This window comes from Cryptotermes secundus, unplaced genomic scaffold (assembly GCF_002891405.2).
Source record: "Cryptotermes secundus unplaced genomic scaffold, Csec_1.0 scaffold629, whole genome shotgun sequence".
Lineage (NCBI taxonomy): Eukaryota > Metazoa > Arthropoda > Insecta > Blattodea > Kalotermitidae > Cryptotermes > Cryptotermes secundus.
In genome coordinates, this window is record NW_019744122.1 from 447935 (window position 1) to 469564 (window position 21630).

At 38.4% G+C, this 21630-nt stretch overlaps 1 protein-coding gene and 1 long non-coding RNA gene across 4 annotated transcripts in view; one reads left to right on the top strand and one right to left on the bottom strand.

The window, feature by feature from the left end:
* Positions 1 to 9158, top strand: part of LOC117283097 — a 16857-nt gene extending 7699 nt beyond the window's left edge. The window contains exon 3 of the long non-coding RNA XR_004514114.1: positions 8770 to 9158. This is a non-coding gene — a long non-coding RNA (uncharacterized LOC117283097). The remainder of the gene's footprint in view (positions 1 to 8769) is intronic.
* The window catches only part of LOC111874522 (heat shock 70 kDa protein 12A), a 51403-nt gene that overhangs the window by 6990 nt on the left and 22783 nt on the right, over positions 1 to 21630 (bottom strand). For all 3 annotated transcript variants that reach the window (XR_004514113.1, XM_033755475.1, XM_023870091.2), the window contains exons 5-12: positions 18574 to 18749; positions 17359 to 17580; positions 14077 to 14293; positions 12909 to 13034; positions 9346 to 9557; positions 7094 to 7216; positions 2189 to 2329; positions 1220 to 1352 (exon numbers count right to left, since the gene is read on the bottom strand). Coding sequence is in view for 2 of the 3 variants with exons in the window: in XM_033755475.1 (XP_033611366.1) it covers positions 1220 to 1352; positions 2189 to 2329; positions 7094 to 7216; positions 9346 to 9557; positions 12909 to 13034; positions 14077 to 14293; positions 17359 to 17580; positions 18574 to 18749 (1350 nt within the window). In the remaining variant the exon portion in view is untranslated. The remainder of the gene's footprint in view (positions 1 to 1219; positions 1353 to 2188; positions 2330 to 7093; positions 7217 to 9345; positions 9558 to 12908; positions 13035 to 14076; positions 14294 to 17358; positions 17581 to 18573; positions 18750 to 21630) is intronic.

The following is a 21630-nucleotide window of genomic DNA, read 5'->3' on the forward strand; positions in this document are numbered from 1 at the left end:
GAAATAAGAAAACGGAAGGCTAATTGGATTGGTCATGTTTTACGCAGAAACTGCCTTCTAAAAGAAGCTATCGAAGGAAAGATAGATGGGCGGATAGAAGTGACAAGAAGACGAGGAAGAAGACGTAAGAAGATGCTGGATGACCTTGGGGACAGAAGAGGATACTGTCATTTGAAGGAGGAAGCTCTAGATCGCATTAAGTGGAGGAACTGTTTTGAAAGAGACTGTGGACCTGTCGTCTTGACAGATTACTGATGATGATGATGAGTTCAGTACATTTTATCACCTTTGATATTCATGAAATACCAAATACAGTAATATTCTGAGTATTGTAATGTTCCAAAACACAGTTTCTTGCTGAATAATATAAATTGAAAATATCTGCAAGCAAAACATACTCATAACTGAAAACATTTGGACCAAGACAGATGAAATAAATACAGAATAGAGAATGTGACATATTACAGAAACTTATAAAAATAAAGTTATTTTATCATTATGAGAGTCAAACTGATATGGCAGAAGAAGGCTGGTCATGAAGACTGGATAAGGGAAAAATAAATACTAACAGAATAACCGAAGAACCTTTTGGAATATGAACACTTGGAACATAATATTAAGCAGTATAAGAGAAACAGGCTTTTGAAAATGTCGATGTGATCATATTGTTAGCATACTGGTAAAATGTGGTGTTTTGGTTTTCTCTTTATCAATTATGAGCTTTCAGGTTCTCTTATAAGCCTAGAGTTTGTTAATTATTACTTAGTTCCAGTGTGGGGCACTAGTTATCATAATAAAATGGGAAGCTACATTTTTAAATCTGCCATCTTGTTGTTTATAAACCTGAAAAAAATATTACTTCAGTGAAGTTGCACATGTTTTGGATACTTGCTAGCACATCAAATTTCATGTCCCCACATTAAATGATTCTATTGAAAAGTTTGCATGGTGACATTGGATTATATAACGATTATGTGATCTCTACTCTGATGATGCTAATTTACTGATAATCCATCTCTCCATTAAGAAACCATTTGTGGGGGACAGACAACGCAGATCAATGGAGTCATTGACATGATGATACTATAAATCTTTTTTATAAAGAAAGAAAGTAGGCCAAATGACATTTCAAGAATTGAACTAGACAGTGATGGTAGGAGGCCTGTTCCCTAGTCATACAACCAAGGAATTCTTTTAAAATTTATTATGTAGTATTTACCCAGAGGATGAATCCCATGCACAAAATGTTTCAGCACACCAACACCATATGTCTGTTTAGATCGGCGAACTGTCACCAGTCCTGGATTCAAACCAAACAGAACTGCTCCTCGAAGAATTGTTAATGACACACCCTATACACCAAGAAGACATATAATATTCACAGGATTATTCAAAATATATACAAAATTTATGTAAATAAACTACAAAAAAAAAAACACTTCTAAGACCAATGCATAAGTGAGAGGATAATATACAAATGGAAAATAGAGAAATAGGCTGTGAACTGAAAAAAATTGGCTCAGATTGAAGTTCAGTGGTAAGCTGCTAAGAGCTAACAAATAAACTCCATAGAGCAGAGTCCTCAAGAAGCCAACAGTTGCTTAGCTACTCAAGAATCTCCCTATGTTCTTCGGAAAAAGAAGGTTCATTACTATGTTAAAAAAGACCCGCCACTGGTCACTAACACAAGCCAGACGATTCAACCCCCCCCCCAAATCCTATTTCTCTAAGATCCATATTTAGCCTATTTTCCTTATTTTGAAAAAATAAATGGAGGCTTGTGAGATCACATTGCTGTTTATCTGTCTTTCTCTCTGTCTCTCTATATGTATACCCATCTGTGTCTGTCCATGTCTCTGTGTCTCTGTCCATGTCTATGTATCCATTCCATAGGTTGAAATAACGTTTTGGATTCATAGAAATCAACTGTTTCAAAACTCTTCACACGATGGAGAAACCATAAATTACTTTTCCTTGGATTTCACACCAAAAAATGTTTCAAACGAAACTTGTGTATCCTAGTGAAATACAAATTCTATATTACATATAGTACTTTGCATGATGATTTTCTTTTGAGAAAATCAATGCAGATTGGTCCATGATATAAGCTTTATCTATGTTTATGATGAAAATCATATATCATGCATGTTAAAATGAATTACAAAATTAGGAAGGATTATAACTTTACCTGTGGTATGATAACTTTCACTTTGTCACCAAATGTCTTCCTAACTTCATGCTGCAGGATCTGAGACTCTGCAAATCCTCCAACAAGAAACAAAAACTTGATGCCATTCACTCTTGGACTTTCCAGAACATCTCGAATGTGCTAAAACACATTAACTATGATTCAGAAATAAACATGATGATCAAAAGATATTTATGAACAGTGCTTATGATCACAATTCTCACTTCAGTCTCTCAAAGTGAATGCTAGAACAATAGGTCATGAACGTTCCCTCTCCCATCCCTCCTTATTACATTTAACCTGATGTCATAATATTCTGATACAAGAGCCATATTTTGAATTTAGGCCCATGCTCATGCCATAAGCACGGTTTTCTTCAATATGCTGTCTTTCAGCAACTATATACTTCTGCCACCATGTGTGAAGTTGTTCTAAGCATTTCTGGAAAGCACCATATTCGACTTCTTGTGGCGCAATCTTCAAAGCCACTAGAAATAACAAGTCTTCAGTTGATGCCTTTGTGCAGTAAGCGGTAAAGATTATGTAGTATGAAAATGGGAGAGAATGGTAGGTGAGGGAGCTGAACAACATGCTGCTGCAATGCTACAGCACAGGCAGCAATAAGTGTGCCAGTGCTTTATCATGCAGGAGCACTCGTCTTCTTCACTCACATTACAGGATATGGCAGGTGAATTAATTCTCCTTGTTAACTATTCTATCCATGGGAATAAATATGTGGTGCACTATGACCAATGACTCAAGAAGTATTTCCAATATCACCTTATGTTTCGTGGAATCCTGTCAGAAATATATGCTGTCATTGACAGGAGCTGTTCTTATGAACAGCACCTGCTATGGGAACTGCAATTGTAGCTCCAGGTTCCATCACCTGTGATGATACTTCAGAGAAAATCCAGATTGTGAAGTCCAGTTAACAATCTGGACTTGCACTGAAGAGCACATCACATTGTGTCAGATTTCTAGGTGCAGTGTGTTGTAAGATGCAATGTACCTTCAGAGCCTTCCTGGGGATAGTGTGTCATCTACAAACCAAAATTCTGACTTCTATTACAACCATTTATACTGGTTGATGATGGTCAGAGTGCACAACCTCCTGCAGTAATTCCTCACATTCCACAATATTGCAGACTATCCACTGCAAAGGTCACCTTGAGGTGGCTCACAAGTGTCCTCAAACCTGTGATGCCACTCACACACCTTGGATCAGTCTATGGTCTGTTTTTCTTAAGCGCTTATAATGTGTCTGTAGCTGATTTTCCCAGTTGGTGGCAAAATTATATTTAGCCCAGTACTCAAGGTCATCCAATTTTCCACTTCGAAAATATCCATGCTCCACTCTTTCTTCTGGGACTGATTATGCTTTTTAGTCTAACAGCAACTGGACAATTTTTCTGTGTGTAGGAGGCATAACTATATCTGCATGCACAAGGAGGCTCCAGTCTACCTGCCACATCACTGTATTTGGTTCTCTCCAGAATGCTTTGAAATATTCTTGTGTAACCAATGAGTCCATGGATAAATTCTGTGTATCTTTCCTCTGAAAATTTAGAATCTCTTAATATACACATTTTACCTTACAGAGTTAATATTCTGAATATAACAAATAAATGTCTAGATGCAAGACACTGGTAAAGCAGCAGTTCTCAATCTGCGATATCAGAGCACTTTTCCATGGATTTCTGTTTCTATTTGACATCATACAGTCATGTACTAACCGAAGGTCACTATCATTTGAATGAGTTCCAGATCAGTTACTTTACACTCTGTATTTTATTGTATTTGTCTTACAGGATTACAGCTCTACAATAGTGAATATGCAATTTTCTTTTAAGAGAACAAGTGTCAAAAGAACCTCTCGAACTTGGGCCCAATGTTTGGGAGGCCAAGCTCTGCCTGTCACAAGCCAGGAGAAAGAAAGGAGTGACTGGCTTTGGGTGGTAGCACCTAGTAAAGCCCCTTGCAAGTATGGTTAAGACCACAATGTCAGCAGCGGCAGAGAGGAAAACACTCGGTATGGCGGAACTGACAGAAGGGGCAACACTTAGTCATACTGGGAAGCCGATGAACATCGCAGTTAGAAGTCAGCAGTTCCTCCTGTACCAGTATAGAGCTGAAGCCAGAAGTTGGAAGGGTCTATAACTGGGTACTACAAGACAAAGATGATGGACATTGGTATGGCTTGTAAATTGCGAAGGGTGGAAGAAGCTCTTTGAGTTGTAGTGAAGACAACCCTATTAAGGGTAAAGTACCCCAAAAACAAGACTTCCAGACCCACTGGTTAAGGGCTGGGCTTAAGGATGTCGACCTTATCCCATAAAAAACTCTTATCGCAATGCCTTTACATTTATTGAATGACCCAGTAAGATTATATGGATGACATGGCAGTGGCATTCATTCATTCATTCATCAGTAATCTGTCAAGACGACAGGTCCACAGTCTCTTCCAAAACAATTCCTCCACCTAATGCGATCTTGAGCTTTCTCCTTCAAATAAAAATATCTTCTTCTGTCCCCAAAGTCATCCAGCATCTTCTTACGTCTTCTTCCTCGTCTTCTGGTCAGTTCTATCCGCCCCTCCGATTTGTTTTGTCTCTATCTCGCATACATGGTATCTCTGTTTTTGGAAAGTTTTTCCATTTGCTTTCCACATCGCAGTACAACAAAATCGCAAAATTTTAGAAAATTGTTCTGTAAATATAATCATTAATATAATAGCGGTACCCGGCCACGCATTGCTGTGGCTCAGGCAGTGGCATATGGAACTGAAAAAGTAATGCAGGATTAACAATAGCAATAGCAATCAATGTTACAACCTTGGAAAATGGTAGAAATTGCAGATGAAGCTAGAAAATTCAAAATAACTATTTTAGCAATTCAAGAAACTGGATGGCTTGGACAAGGGAGAAGAGGGAGAATAGATAAACAAGATTATTCAGTATTTTATAGTGGATCAAATTCTAGGACTGGACAATGTGGGACTCGTTTTATAATTGATCCACAAGTCATAGAATGTGTAAAATTAGGTTCAAAGGGCGTTTTAGAAATGTCACAATAATTTCAACATATGCACAAACAGAACAAGAATCAACAACAAGAAGAGAACAAGCATGCATTTTATAATCAACTTCATAGAGAATGCTCAAAAATACCAAAATATGATATGTTAGTGATTCTAGATGATATTAACACTCAAATTTGGATAGAAGCCTTTTTAAATAATGTGGCTGGAAAATAAACACTTCATACTGAAACAAATGATAATGGAAAAATGTTAAGTGAGCTGCCAATGGTAGATAATTTTATTATAAAAAGCACATGTTTTAATCACAAGGATGGACTGCATATGTTACAGAGAACAACAAGACAAACATATGATAAATACAAGAAAAGTAGGTAAAAGGCTAATAAAATAATTCACAGTAAAGAGGAAGCTTATATCCAAAAGGAAATAGAAAATATTGAGTTTTTAAGTAATCAAAATGACATTAGGTAATTTTATCAAGCTGTAAAGAAACTGAATAAAGGATTCCAACCATGCCCAGATATCTGTAAAAATATAAATGGAAATGTAATATGACACCAATTAGAGATAAAGAATAGATGGGTCGAATATTTTGAATAAACTTTTAACAGGGCAAATGGACGAGAGACAGAAAAAGTACAGTACATCATTGCTGAAACCGAGATTGAATCTCCTTCATTACTTGAAGTTAAAACAGCAATAAATAAACAAAAAACAACTGAGTACCTGGTGAGGATTTCATAGAGCCAGAACTTTTAAAGAATGGTGGACAGAGTCTCTTGGAAGCACTTCATAAAATTATTTTTTCCATATGGGAGAAAGATGTTATACCCAAAGAAAGATACACTGACTTGATATACTCTATATTTAAAAAGGAGAGAAGCTGGAGTCACAAGAATTACAGAGGCATTACACTACTCAATATAGCCTACAAAATCCTTTCTTGTATTATTTTAGAATGCATAAATCAATATGCAGATAGTATCCTAGAGGAATACCAGTGCTACTTCAGGCATGGAAGAAGTACAATAGAACAAATATTTATTATACATCAACTCATGGAGAAGTGTTTTGATTTTAACTCTGATCTTCACATATTATTTGTTGATTATAAAACAGCTTTTGATAACATTAATAGAACAGAGCTCCTAAATGCAATGGGAAGCTATGATATCCCCAAGATGTTTGTTAGACTTTTAGAAATGGCTATGAAAGATAATGATGCAAAAATAACAATTGGTGGAAATGTAAGCAAATCAGTTAATGTTTTGCAAGGAGTGAAGCAGAGATATGGCTTCTGAGTAGTTCTCTTCAACCTGGCACTGGATAAAGTACTGAAGGAGTTAAAATTAATTGGAAGTATACTTTATAAGTATAAACAGGCATGTGCTTATGCTGATGACAGCCCTTATAGCAAGAAATATGCCAACACTCCAGGAAATGTTAATAACTTTCAATGGAATATTCAGTCAGTAAAATGACTGGTCATGGACTTTGCAGACTTTGATTCCTAGCAGAGGCAGGGATTTCTCTTTTTGACACCACATCCAGAGCAGCTCTGGTACTCACGTAACCTCCCATCTGATTGGTTCTGGGGTTTACGTTCTTGAGAGTAAAGTGGCCAGATTTTGAAGCTGACCACATGTCTCTATATAGTACTGAAGTAAGATTACCTCCATTGTCCAAACGTATTCATTTCATGGTGCTTAGTTACAGGGACAATTTGACCTTTGCCTTGTAGACACTGAGAAAATAGTATTTGCTCAGAAAACCAAGAGGCTGGCACAACACTGACACACCTCAAATTTTTATACATTTAAATTACAGAATGTATGAGAAGTTGGGGTCCATCATTAACAAACCTGTATTATTTTATCCAGCATTGGTCTGAAGAGTTCCATCATCACTTTAGGTTGGAGTCTCAGCATCCCTTGTGTAGACCAAGTTATGTCCTTTCTCCCATATTTCTTCACTGCCTGTTCAATCTGGAATATCAAATTCATCTAGTTTTCAGGGATTTACAATATTCACAAAAACTAAAGAAAAATAATTGCAGACCCAACTATCTTAGCTGTTTTTACATGGATTGGGAAAGGGGATTTCTTTTATTTCCTCAGGTATCTGTGACATATTTCAGTAAGAAACATTTTAAGATGGATTTTGGATCTATGTACACCAAATCCCTTTAAAGGAGTTTTGCCACAAAGGCATAATTCTGAATTGGAAAGGACTGTGAACAATCTGTGCTCTGTATGTAAGATTCACATTTTAGAAACGAATTCTAAATTGTAAGATTTGAGGCTTTCACGGCGGTGACTATGAAGAATGCAGTCTTCTGGGATTTGGCACCGTGTATATGTGGTGTTAACCGACGTTTCGGAGGAACGTATCGCCCCCATCTTCAGGGTTGAAGAAAAAGTATAAGTAAATCTGCAAGCGACAACACCGTGAGACACGATAAAGCAGACTAAAGAGTATACCGTTAGAGCAGAGAGGGAAGGGGATGAACTGCAAGTGAACAAGTGANCTAAATTATTCAAATTTATTTTGGCTATAAAGATGAAAGCTACAACAACAACAACAACAACAACAACACGATGATAATGATGAAAACAACAACAGCAGCAGCAGCAGCAGTAATAATAGTGATAATGATGACTATAACAATAATAATTCAGTTCATTTATTGAACTTCTTGACAACAGTCATAAAGCCAATCAGAGGCAAGCACTGCAGAAAACTCTATAGTGGAACAGAAAATGTAAACAGGCATTAATGAAAAGGGAACATATGAAAGTAGAAAAAGAGAACACAGTTAGAAATAACTGGATACTAGACACTCAGTGATACAAATAAAACTAAGGACCTGAACATACAAACCTTACACACTATTGCATATTTTATTAATAAAAGTTAAATGGTAAAACTATCCTTGTAACAGGCTGCGGAGGCCCATAGGGTTGTGAGAGGTCAAGGTTCTCACATTTTCTAGATATTCGGCTCCCAGATGACAGTGAGGTTGTCAGCCTTAACTGCCAGCAGCCCTTTAACCCCAAGGAAGATTCCTTGTACTCATTTCTCTTAGAAGCTGAGTCAACCCCAGAACCATAGTGCGGCTGGAAGGATTAGATCAATTGAAAAATCCATTGACTTCATCGGTAATCGAACCTGCAACCTTCTGCCTTGTAACATAGCACCTCAACCAATTACACTACTGCATGCCCCTACATATTTTATTAATATGTTTAATAATGTCAATTAATATGATGCATGATCTTCAGCTGAAACATATCTAGTTGAAGGACTAACCTTTACATGACAGTGAAAATTAAAAATAAAATAGTCCCTGATTAACCCAGTCAGTATGCCTAAACTAACAGAATCAAGCATGGACAAGAAAATAAGTTTGCTCTTGAGGACACCACATGAATTGAAGTGTTAAACAATGTGACTTAACTAATATGTCATATATATCATCACAAGTGCCAATAAAAATATTTGCTATACCATACAGCTGAAAAATTTCTTTGAATTTCAGATGAACCAGTTGATTTAATGGAGTTGCAGGTGATAGAAGTGACCTTAAGTTTGGACTGGACTAAGACAATATACTGTACAAAGCTACTGGTAGTCAGAAAGTGAAATATATGTAATGAATCAAGTCTTAACATTTTTAAACCTCAAGAAAGAACTTGATCAACATAGTGGAAGTAAAGTCTGAAGTCCAACAAAATTCTGCAGTCTTTGACACATTGGAAAGGAGCTACTATATGTATTTCTATATTGATAATGTTAAGAAAACGATGATGATGATGATGATGATGATGATGATGATGACGTCAATGCATTGTCTAGCACCATTTATTACAACAGCAGCTCTGTGTACACACTTGTATTTTTTAATTTAAGAGCATAAAATATTTATTGAAGAAAATATACAGTTTATTTTTGTCATTTAGCATATGGTCTCTAATCATTCTGATGGCAGTAAAATGTTCCTTGTAGAATGAACATTGTTCACTGTGCTCTCAATATGTAATTTATATTTGATATCTACGTATTCAGTTAGTGGGGTAAGTGAGGTGTTTCACATTACATACTAAGCTTCTCTTACCTCTTTGCCTTTGGATTTACGATAATAATCAATGAAGGCAAAAGGTGGAAAAATGTTGAATGATGAATCTCGATGAGGACTAGCACTTCTTTTGCGGGCTTCAAAACTCAATAAGAGTTCCACATATGCAGCCGGACGCTTTAGCTTGAATTGATCCATGAATTCGGTATCAAATATATCTTCAAGTAGTCGTTCAAACTCATAATCAACACCTGAAAAACAAGTATTCCTCATTTAATATGTGCCACTACACATATGTAAGGCATATATGGGACATAGAAGTAGATTTGCACATGTTCTAGAACTCAGCACTAAATTGAAAGTTTACCTTCACCCTCCAGCTCTCTTTACTCCCCGTTAAATGTTCAATACTTTCCACTGGGTAAGATGTTAGGTAGGTTTCAAAGTCAGTCTGAATATGGTGGCAAAGAAACCCAGTCTACCATCAACTGAATGCAATCTGTTCAGGCCACAGCCCATCACTTTAATGACTGACCTACTATGCCTCAATCTGTATATATAAACCAAATTTCAGAAAATCAATTACAGTACTGCTTTCTTCACAACAAAATAAATTTTATTTTTGAATGAAAGTTTCCCTTCATGCAACCAAAAATAAAAATAATTACTGAATATACAGCACAGTAAGACTCTCATTTGTTTGTCTGATAGAATAATTTAAAGAAGAAGTTAATGAAAGCCCAAAATAAAATTACAGTACTTTATTAATGAATACATGAATACAAAAGTATTAAAAACAAATTATACAAAGGAACCTAGTATGGGGTATAATTTATTTGTAAACTGTAACATTGACTGGAACCAAATCAGATCAACTGTGTGTGTCTGTGTGTGTGTGTGTGTGGAGCAAAAAAAAATGAAGCTATCCCTGTAACAGGCCATGAAGGCCCATAGGGTTGTGGGATGTTGAGGGTCCCACATTATCTAGACAATCGGCTCAAAGATGGCGGTAAGGTTGTCAGCCTTTTACTTCCCAGGAAAATTAATTAATTAATTCCTGGTACTCATTTCTGTTAGAGGCTGAGTCGACCCCAGGGCCATAGTGCGGCTGGAAGGATTAGGTCAACTGAAAAAATCTAATGACCTCATCAGGAATTGAACACGCGACCTTCTGGCTTGTAGCATAGTGCCTCAACTAACTATGCTACCATGTGCCCCCCCCCCGTGTGTGTGGAGTATGGCTTCTAAACGAAACCAATTTATTCTTGCTTCTGGTAGTGGTATTTTAATGCAGAAGGTGTTATGATTAGAATGAATAACTTTATTACCAGAGCCATGCTTGTAATCAGGAATTCTAATGTTGGGTTGACACAAGCATGAGACACTATGCATTAGTGAGGATAGCAGTAACAGGTCTGACTTTTATTCAGGTTAGTGCCCAGTTTGAATCTGAGCAGGACACCGTGATCCTTACTGAATTGTTTTTGGCTTTCATCAGTGTTTCCAGGCTGAAGGTGAATTTAATCCTCATCAATACTTTTCAGTTCATTGTACATGCTAATCTCCTTATCTGATTGAATTTTAAATAGATTCTGGATAACATATATCATCTTTAAATTTCTCACTGATAAACATACAGACTACATACAGACTTTCAGTATCTTTCATAAAAATTTCATCAAGAGAAACCTTTGTGAACAAGATAAACAAAAGAATCTTGAAATTCAAAAACTCTACACTGTTATGCCATCACTTACACATTGTGGCATGGAGACCTGTTGTTAGATAATGACAGCAAAATAAGCAACTATGTAACAGCTGTTGCTAAGTAACAGCTACAGACACAAACATGTCTCCATGGCAGCAAGAGAATTTAACAATAATGGAAGCGGTGTTTTCTGCACAGCCCATGCCCAGATGTTATAAGCAGGGCTAGTTAGCTGTTGAGTGAGTTGGTGGGTGAGTTAGTTAGAGGGCTGCTGGGACTCAGTTGTTGTGAGCTGTTGTGGTGAGAAGCTGGTAGCTGAGGCTGTGGACAGTTCGGTAATTCACAGAGGAAGTGGAACATCCACCATCTGAAGCCAGTACCAAGCAATGACTGGTGAAGACATGACTGTGGACACTAATGTGTGTGTGTGTGTGTCTAATAGTGAACGCTAAAATGTAGTCACAGGTTTATCAAAAAGTCCAATACATCAGTCATCAATCCAAAACCTGTCTATGGTACCTTCAGAATGTGACAATATATAGATGAACTACGTAGCACGTCCACAAAGTAAGTTTCCCACTCATCTGACTGTAAAGTGCGGTCAGCGATAAAGTTTTTGAATGCACAGAATATAGCGCTGATCAAAATTCATCATCAGCTGTCCCGGGTCTATGGGCTTAACGTCATGAGCAAGCAGATGGTGCATCACTGGGGCAGACAATTTTCAGCGGGTCAACAAAGTGTGCATGATGAGAAGCGCAGTGGGTGGCCATCCATCATTACAGACGACCTGGTGGAGCTTGTGCAGGAATGCATTATGGAGAATCGTCGCATCACAATTACGGAACTCAGCAGTCATGTCCCGCAGATTTCCCGCTCCTTGTTGCACGAAATTGTCACGGAGCACCTGTTGTTCAGGAAATTGTGCGCCAGGTGGGTGCCGAAGCAACTGACACCAGAACACAAAACAAAGCGCATGGAGTCAGCATTGACATTTCTGCAGCGGTACCATGATGACGGCGACGAGTTTCTGGAACTGATCATCACAGTTGATGAAACGTGGATTGCACATATTACCCCAGAAACCAAGCAGCAGTCAATGCATTGGCATCACAGTGGATCTCCCTGTAAGACAAAATTCAAGCAGACGTCGGCGTGGAAAGTGATGTGCACGGTATTCTGGGACAGACAGTGCGTTCTCCACATCGACTTCCTGACCAGAGGTTAGATGGTGAATGCTGAGCATTACTGTGAAACACTGCAGAAATTGTGACGGGCCATTCAGAAGGAGCGGCGCGGGATGTTTAGTGCCGGTATTGTTTTCCTGCATGATAACGCTAGGCTGCACATGGCACGACGGACAGCAAGTCTCCTGCAGGAGTTCAGCTGGGAGGTGTTTAATCATCCACCCTACAGCCCGGACCTCGCTCCCAGTGATTTCCATCTTTTCCTACACCTCAAGAAATTCCTGTCTGGTGAGCATCAGCGTTTTGAGAATGACAGAGAGGTGGAGATGGTTGTCACACAGTGGTTCCAATCCCAGGCGGCAGACTTCGGCAACACAGGTATTCAAAAGTTGGTCCCACGATATGACAAATGTCTCAATTCTGGTGGTGATTATGTTGAAAAATAGCTGAACACTTGCTATATCTGTTGCAATAAATATTTCCATGAAATTGTTTTTTGTTTCTCTAAACGGCCCCAGGGAAACTTACTTTGTGGACGAGCCTCGTACTTGTAACAGGGAATAGTTTCTAAACTTCAGTCATCCTTTATCATGACAAACCATGTGGAACCAGCCTCATTATTCAGTTTATGTGTTGAGAAGAAAATGATTACATAACCTACATACCAACATAAAACACAGCATGAAATTCAAATGATTGTCACTCACCCATGGATCCCCAAGGTCCACCTGTAGCTTTGTGAAGTTCACGTAAGGTACCATTACATTCACTGAGTTCATGAACCGTGATGTCCACTGTCCCTCCTCCACAGTCCACCACCATATAACGTGTACCTACACATGATATTTTAACACTGAACTTTCCTGGCAAAAGTATCTATTACAACAGGGCTGCCCATCTTTAAACCATTGAGGGACCAGTAGTATATCAGATATCTACTTGAGGGCCACATTATAAAGAACAATTTTTCCCAGTATACCGATACAAATCTCTGCCCTGCAATGATCAGATCCATGAAGTAAAAACACACGAATAACAATTGGACAAAAAAAATTACCCATCCAGTAATTTTGTTCTGTCAATGTATCTCATTAAGCTCATTTTATAAAATTTAATATTTTTTATTGCTACTTATTATTTACATTTCAAAGTTTGTAAGGCTGGTGGAGATTATGATAGTTCTGTGGAAATCTATCAGCACCTTTAAAAGTGCATGTGCATGTGTATATGTACACATATTAAAAAATTTAGTATAAAACATAAAACCTTAAATTTGTTTTTTATTTTTTCTTTACTTACCTTCTGCCTCATTCAGATATATTAGAAACAGAGATCTTGTTATGTAAATATATGAGATGGAAGCTATTTTGTCAAAGTTTAAAATATCATTACTTTGCTATGAAATTGATATTGGAATTTTAAACTCCTTAGTTTGAAACAACAGAATGTCTTTCAGTGGTCTGAGGTAACTGAACTGCTGTGGCAGTAAAATTCCAGATTTTAATTTTTGAGGTACCAGTCTGAACTTTGTTAGGTTACCAGCTATCTTGTCTGTGGTTTTTCTGTGGCTGTCCTCAGTCTCTTGAGGTGAATACCAAAGAGTGCTTTCAGATATGCCATGACAGTATCCTTCCTGTCCCTTATACTGATGATCATATTCCTATCTTATAACAATACTATATAACCTTCACAGATGAAAAACAAAACATCTGTATATAATTTAAGAATCAATTAATATTTCAACAGCCAAAATTAATATTAATCAAAGACAGTTATTACAATTAGAACATACAACATTTGGAAGTGTTTTCCTTTTTGTATGGGAGCAATGGATGGGACACATGAAGAGACACACTCTCCACAAAAGGACAGTACCTTCTCTGCTGTCTTCAAGGACCAAGTTGTTTCCAGTGGGTTCCAGGGGAAGATTCAAAGTAGAACTGGAGGTCCGCCTTATTTTCAGCTCAGTCTGTTCAATTGGTCGCTCTGGCACAAGCTGATTCAGGCGCAGTTTACGGCAGCAGATGGAAGCCACTTCAGGCTCTAATGCTATCAAGAGATTCTCAGGCCATCCAGGCTCACAAAGACCTGCCTGGCAATGGAAAGAAAGTGAGAATAAAATATCAGTATTTAATGCATGGTTAGCAGAAATATTTACACAATTTTTGTGCTATGGCTCAATACATAATTCAGGATTACATGCTGTGTTTGCAGCCCTTGTAAGCAGTTTTTAGTTGAACATAATATAAAACAAACATATGTGTAGAAAAGTAAATTAATACACCCTCTTATTAAAATAGGAACTTCGGTTTAATTTGAATGAGGTATAATCGATAGCTGAATAGAGTAACAAAGAATATAGAAAGGATTAGAAAGCTGATGACAGCAGAAGAGATATGAGAAAGCCAAGAGCTTCTTCACAGTTCCATAACCCACCTCAGTGAGCATAACAAAAACCGCTGCTGACCAGGCAGGACAACACATTAAACCACAGTGAAATGAGCCATGATGACTTATTGTACTAGCATTTCAGACAGTTTCCACTGGAGGCTCTGCTTCACCCAGATGTGATAGCAGGTTTAATGTCTGAGAGTCACTTGTAGCTTGAACAATAACCCCCAAAACCATGAGATAATCAACAATATGGAACTGCATATGCTTGTAGTATATCTGGACCTAGTCAAGCACTGGTATTTTCCGTCCCAAAAGAAGTTGTTCATTACAATGAGTACTACCAAAATCTTTAATCTTAATTATAAACAATTTAAACCTGATCACTGATTAAAGAGGATCTGCTATTTACAACAACACTATATTTTTATTGATGTTATGGTTGTCTTCATCATCATTGTTGTTGTCATTGTTGTCATTTTTCTTATCATCATCATTGTCCTCACTGATGTCATCATCCTCGTCATCAACATAGTAACGGTCACCATTAGACTGGATTAGGTTTCCTCCTGTACATTTTTGGGCCACAGTCTCCAAAATCTGAGTTTTGTGTTTTGACTACACATTTTATTATAATTTATTTCTGGATTTTCATGTGACTTGAGATTTGTTGGTTCATAACGTAACGTAAATATTTTACATGTTATGTACTCGTATTTATACTACACTGGATTTGATACCAAGTATAAGAGTTAAATTTTACTTAAGTGTTTTTAAGTGTTTACTCCTCAATATGTGCAAATTCAAAAATTGTGATTTCATTTTAATGCTGTCAACTGATGGTTTTGATTAACAGCATATGCCTTAAGGCAAATTTCTTGCTGGAGAGACAGGGAGAAGGATCAGTAGGTTATTGTGTAAATTTGTGAAGGAGTTATTCGGAGGGGGGAAGAATGGAAAATTGTGTTTGATTTATATGATGTAACCATCTGAAACTCTTTTTGGAACACAGCTAATGCATAAATTGATGAATCTCCAAATATGATCATTACAGAAGTGCACTGTGACTTTAAGAGACATTTTGTATACGTTTTAAAAATTCTGTCTGCTTCACTATTATGAATACAATGCAAATCAGTATGAGCTTTGTAGGTTATAGATGTCTGCCTTATGTTGATATCGTTTTTGGCACATCTGTTACTAAAAGTTACAAAAATGATCTTATTGTAGATACCATGTCTTTGACTGCATGTGACATTTTGAGAACCGCTAAAGAAATTTTCATGAAATTTGATATGAATGAGCTTTTACCAAATTTGTTCTCAGAATCCAATCTGGTTAAAATCAGACAAAAAGACGGACATATTAAATGAAACAGAAATGCATTTCCGCAACTATCTTGAGTGTAACTTAAGTGTACCTATGAGTATTTTTCAGAATTAAGGTAAAAGGTAAGGTAAGTTAAACCTGTTCCTGTAATAGGCCATGGAGACTCATAGGGTTGTAAGACGTCAAGGAGCCTACATTTTCTAATCGGCCTTAAGCGCTGGCCTTCTTGCAACTTTATATTTTATTATTTCATTGTTTTCTGCGTCAGCCTACCACTGAACAAAGTTACCTTTTATTGTAAAGACACTTGTCTCACTGTCTAGTGACCAGTAGCAGGACCAGTAAGTCATTAAGTTACTTTCAAGCTTCACTGCAACATGGCTATTTGGAATTTCTGGAGTTCTGAATTATTCACTGTTTCTAATTATTCATACTACACTACTTCTCACCCCCCTACCTCTGCAGAATATGGAGCATTCACTGTGTATGAATCAGTGTCTCACAAAGTCGCCATTCAACCAGCTAGTCATGAAACTCAAACACTCAAAAGGTTCATTGCCATATGCACAAGATCTGACTTGTAGAACATGTCCTGGGCCATCTTAAACCAGTTCGCGCCCTCGCACCTTTTTCTGGGGGAAAATATACCAAGATAATTTAAGGTAAGTTGTTCAAATTTTGGATGGCATCATATCTTTAACAAGAAGTTCTGGGAAGAGCTAATCCCCTAATTTCCTTTGATATGAAATGGACCGCATACAAAATGACGAGTGCAACGATTCTTCTATTGTTGCGTATGTACTTGTTGCCACGGCAACATTTTTACCGAGCATCTGCCTAGCAACAGTAAGGGGATGCACAGACAGACACAAAAAACTAATGGGAGTGATTTATGAGATACGCCGCTGAGACCGGCTCAGGTGCCATGATGTACATACCAAGTTTCATAAAGATGTGTTCAAGCGTTCAAAAATTGATGGGGGAGAGTTCATAGACACACCAATTGCATGGTGGTTTCGTAAAACTGCTTCTATCTTTTCAAACTAAGGAAAGTTGGCTAACAATTCTATCTACCTGTCCATCTATCCATCCATCCATCCGTCTATCTATGGCTCTACAGCCCTTGTGGACCTTGGCCGCTTTTCAAATTCTTAATCTATACACAGTTGGTAGGATTTCTTGGACCGGGGAGGGGGATTCAGCCCGTCGTAAGGCCGCTAGTTACACACAGACATTCATGCCTCGAGTGGGATTCGAACCCATGATCCCAGTGTTCAAGCGGGCGAAGACGGTTCATGCCTTAGACCAAACGGCCACTGTGATTGGTAGGCTAACAATTACGGCTGTTAAATTATTCTAACGTGACATTTATCGGCAGTGTCAGTGCTATAAGAACCAACCAACAGAAAGGGCATTTACATAAAAAGAAATCTTGACCTGATATGCGGCTTCTCTCATAAATTGTTTGGCAGGTTGTTTCCAGATGGCGGGTACAGTCACAACCCAGCGGACATCTTCAACAGCAACGTTTGAACCAGTCTGGTCAGACAACTCCAATAAAGCATAGCGCTTGAGGTGACGCAAGGCATGGGCAAATACAGTGAGTGCAGACACTGGCTGACCATTCGCTGCTTTTAACTCCGTGTTTCGGTTCAAATCCTAGAACAATATACACAAATTCTATGCATCTCAGAATATCTATGGGTTCATGCCAATTAGTTGGAATTCAGATTACACAGGAATGGAACAAATGTACTGAGAGTCCGGCGATGGAAATTACTTTTCAGAACACGGCAGATACTCCAGGATCTAGAAGGGCCAGAAGGAATGACGGGCATATATTATCAAAGAAATTATTAGAATGAAGGCTCGTTCCCACATTGTTGGGAACGTCAATTCTGACTTTAACACAACTTGGGGGGGGGAGCAACGCTCTGGAACGAAGCTGATACCGTCTAACCGCATTTACAATCATTTCCAGCCCTTCTAGAATTCGTGTTTCGTGAAGCTCAAGCGGTTAGTCGCTCGCTTCCCACCACGGCGGCCCGGGTACGATCCCGGGTCTGGTCAAGTATCATTTGTGGAGGACAAAGTGGCGCTGGGGCGGGTTTTCTCCGAGTACTTCGGTTTCCCTTGCCAATCTTCATTCCACCAAATTCTCCATCATCATAATCACCCGGGGCAGGCTACAATAGGCCAATCAGTGGCCGCCGTGCCGAGTGGATAATCCAGTTGGACTCCACCTCCCACTAAGCGAATTAAAAAAAGAAAAAGAATTAATGTTTCATGAAATGGCACAACAATTTAAATATTACATAGTCTAATGCTTATATTTTGTCCTTCAGGGAGATTAAGTACGCATGAAAGGGGATATCGTACATGTAGAACACTCATAATTTTTGCAGATCCCCGAATATTATTAAGGGAGTGAAGTCAATGAAGCTACGATGGGCTGGCCATGTGGCTCAGCTGGAGTAGGCGAGATATACGTGCAGAATTTTGACGGAGAAACCTTTTGGAAAATGGAAGACTAAGTAAGAAGTCAAAGGAGGGTTAGCACAGAACGTGGAACTAACAAATGACTTCAGTAATGTCAGACATCTAGATTATATTGGTTTATCAGAGTGTCGGTTAATGGTACGTTAACATTACCTGGTTGTGATGAAGGGCCATTTTGAACTTGTCAAAATACAGCCACTTCTTAGCCTCTTGTAAGTCCAAGTCATGGAAATAGTCCCTAGCAGCAAAGCCAAAGGAGTGAAACTCTCCGCTAGGTGTGAGGAGTAGCGTGGTGGGTGTCTTTTGGTTATTCAGCCCGGGGTCTCCTCCTGTAGAAAACAAACCACAGTTGCAGTGGGAACCATCTGCTCCACAACAATGGACAGAAATTCTAGCCCCTAGGGTAAGGTAATCGAGTATCTAGAAAAGAACAGGCAATTTAGAGGTATCTCTGCATTAAAGTGTTCCGTCTGTCCGGATAAGACGAGGGATAAAAAGAAAAGGAGACGGAAAGGAATTGCGTTTCTCTATTTTAATCCCTTCTTTTGTATATACACATATAAAACATACGGACTACATAATGTGGCGTGCCACCAAAAAGCAGGGCGATAAGACGTCCATTGATAGGCAACGGCTGCAATAAGAATGTATACTTCAGTGGAAACGCAATACCAGCAGACCGTTGCATAGGAATCGCCTAAAAAACAAATGTATTTCCCCAGAAATGGAAGGATATCCACAGAAACGAATACTACCAGCGGATAAAACGGAACCCTTCAACACGATGTTCCCTAGTCAGTCCGAGCGCACGCTACAAGAGTCAGTGTAGCTCCGACGACAGTAAAATATGGTCGCGAGTTTCAAGGGACTCGGACCCGAGAAAGTCCGCGCTGACAAGGGCCAACAGCATATGAAAAAAAAAGACAGACCCGTCCTCTCATCTGAGAGGGCGCCCCACAGAAATAAGACCGTAATTTTCAAACGGTAATAATTAATATCTGGTCATGAGCCCCAGATGGGGCTCGACACCAAGACTTACTGACTGACTGACTGACCGTCAGTCGCAATATGACTTTGACTTTGACGAGTTTTCGGTTTGTATTTGACCTTGTATTTGGTATTCGGCTAGAGCAGAAGACACTTCATCGAGAACAGAGGTTCGAGAGTGTCGTAACATTTAAGAAGAAACGTCCGAAGACGTCATAAGTTGATAATAACTGTAAGTGTGAGAGTAATAGAGATTGTCCAATAAACGTCTTGGCCAAATCCGAGACCCGCGTTACATAGGAAAGACGTGACAATATATACATATACATACATACATATACATACATACATATACATACATAACCCACACACCACGAGCGGAGTAACTGTGAAATTAAAAGTCTGTACGCTGTTCGCTCAATCAGACCTCTTGAATGTTTATGCGATCCTGATGTCCGCTCGGTGGAATTCGGAGAAATTCGCGTGACCGCAAGCAGCGTTGCTCAGCCGGCTGTTCCGCCTCTCATTAATGGTACTGTACTCCGCTGTACTCTTCTCACGTCGTTCATTACTCACAGCCTTCTTTGATTCTATGTTTCGTCTCTTCTTTCTTCAAGAGGGATGGAAGTTTTGAAATAATTAATTTCACGGATAGAATCTTTCTTGAGAAACTCACAATAGCTTAGCTATTCAAGATATTAGCAAAGTTTATGGAACCCGACGGTTCATTAACGTGTGCACAAGATCCCACCGCTGGTCCCTAACCTCAGCCACCTCCCACTGTAGTCCTTAAGAAAAGTAAAAAATTGTTCGGTTCGGGTAAATTGCTGCTGATCTCGCTAGCACAGTCATTCTTCTTTCCGAGTCCCGTAGGACTTACGACCATATTTTTCTGTCTCACGACTCGGGGGGGGGGAGGAGTAAAATGGCCTTAGTATTTAAGTGAGCACCACGACAAGAAGGACTTCAAGATTTTACGGCTCTCCCATCCATGCTTAAATCCAACCCAACTTTTGTATGCATTTTTCATTTCTCCACACGGCTAAGTCCCAGCCCATCTTATCCTCCTTTATTTGGTCTTCTTCTTCTTCTTCTTCTTCTTCTTCAAATATTAGGCTAACGAACTTTCAATTAAACTTGTTGGTTTTATTTAATGATTGCTACACGGTTCGGGTTGCATATGGGACCATCTTCAGACAGCCTCTCTTGTTATTGAACTGACCTTATATGGAACCACATCAGTGCTACTAATCACAATCACACAATACATGCAACCGTCAGGAGGTTGCAAGAATTTTTATATTTTTAAAATGTTCCAGAATTTAAATTTATTTAAAATTCTCTTATCATTGAATGTAAAATTATTTGTTTTGTGTTTTTATCCCGCATAGCAGGTTGTCCTTCTCCCGGGGTTCGCTGTTATGTTATAGTCATATAAGCTATTCGCAATAATGTTATTAGGCTATAGTTATTTTAACTTGTCTTCTTGGGTTTATCACCATGATTTTGTATTTTCCTTAGGGTGTACTCTGTATTCCTTCTGTGTGAGCGTTTGTTTAATCTCTTCCGGTTCCTGATTACAATGTGAGCAGTTAGATTGGTTTATTTTTATTTATTGTTATTTTGACGGCCAAATACCATCAATCAAAATGAGAGACTAAGATTCTCACCCACATAGAACTACTACAATTTTGTATAATATAATTATTTCCCTTTCAGACAGACGGTAAATGATACGGAACTGAACGGTATCAGGCATTTTTAAAATTGAAGAAAGCAGTCTTCTGGGATTTGGCACCGTGTATATGTGGTGTTAACCGACGTTTCGGAGGAACGTATCGCCTCCATCTTCAGGGTAGAAGAAAAACTATATAAGAAATCTGNAATTAATCTGCTCTTCTTTGTGAATGTAAGAATAATTTTGTTTTATTCCAAATACTCTACAAATATCTTTCCTATAAAAAAGAAATTCGTCAGAAAGACCCAACCACAATAAAGAAGTGTAATCAATTAACAATCAAATTCCTTCCGTCAAATGTGACACTTTTTTAAGTTTTCCACCTCGTCACCACCTGCCTTACATGTTTCGGCTCACCACGGAGCCATCATCAGAGGCATTTATAGTAGAAAAAGAAATCACCAACACACAAAACTTCACTTTGTCCAAGATAGCCACGTTCCAGTTAATTAAAATAATTACAAATAGTTAAAATTACCCAGAGT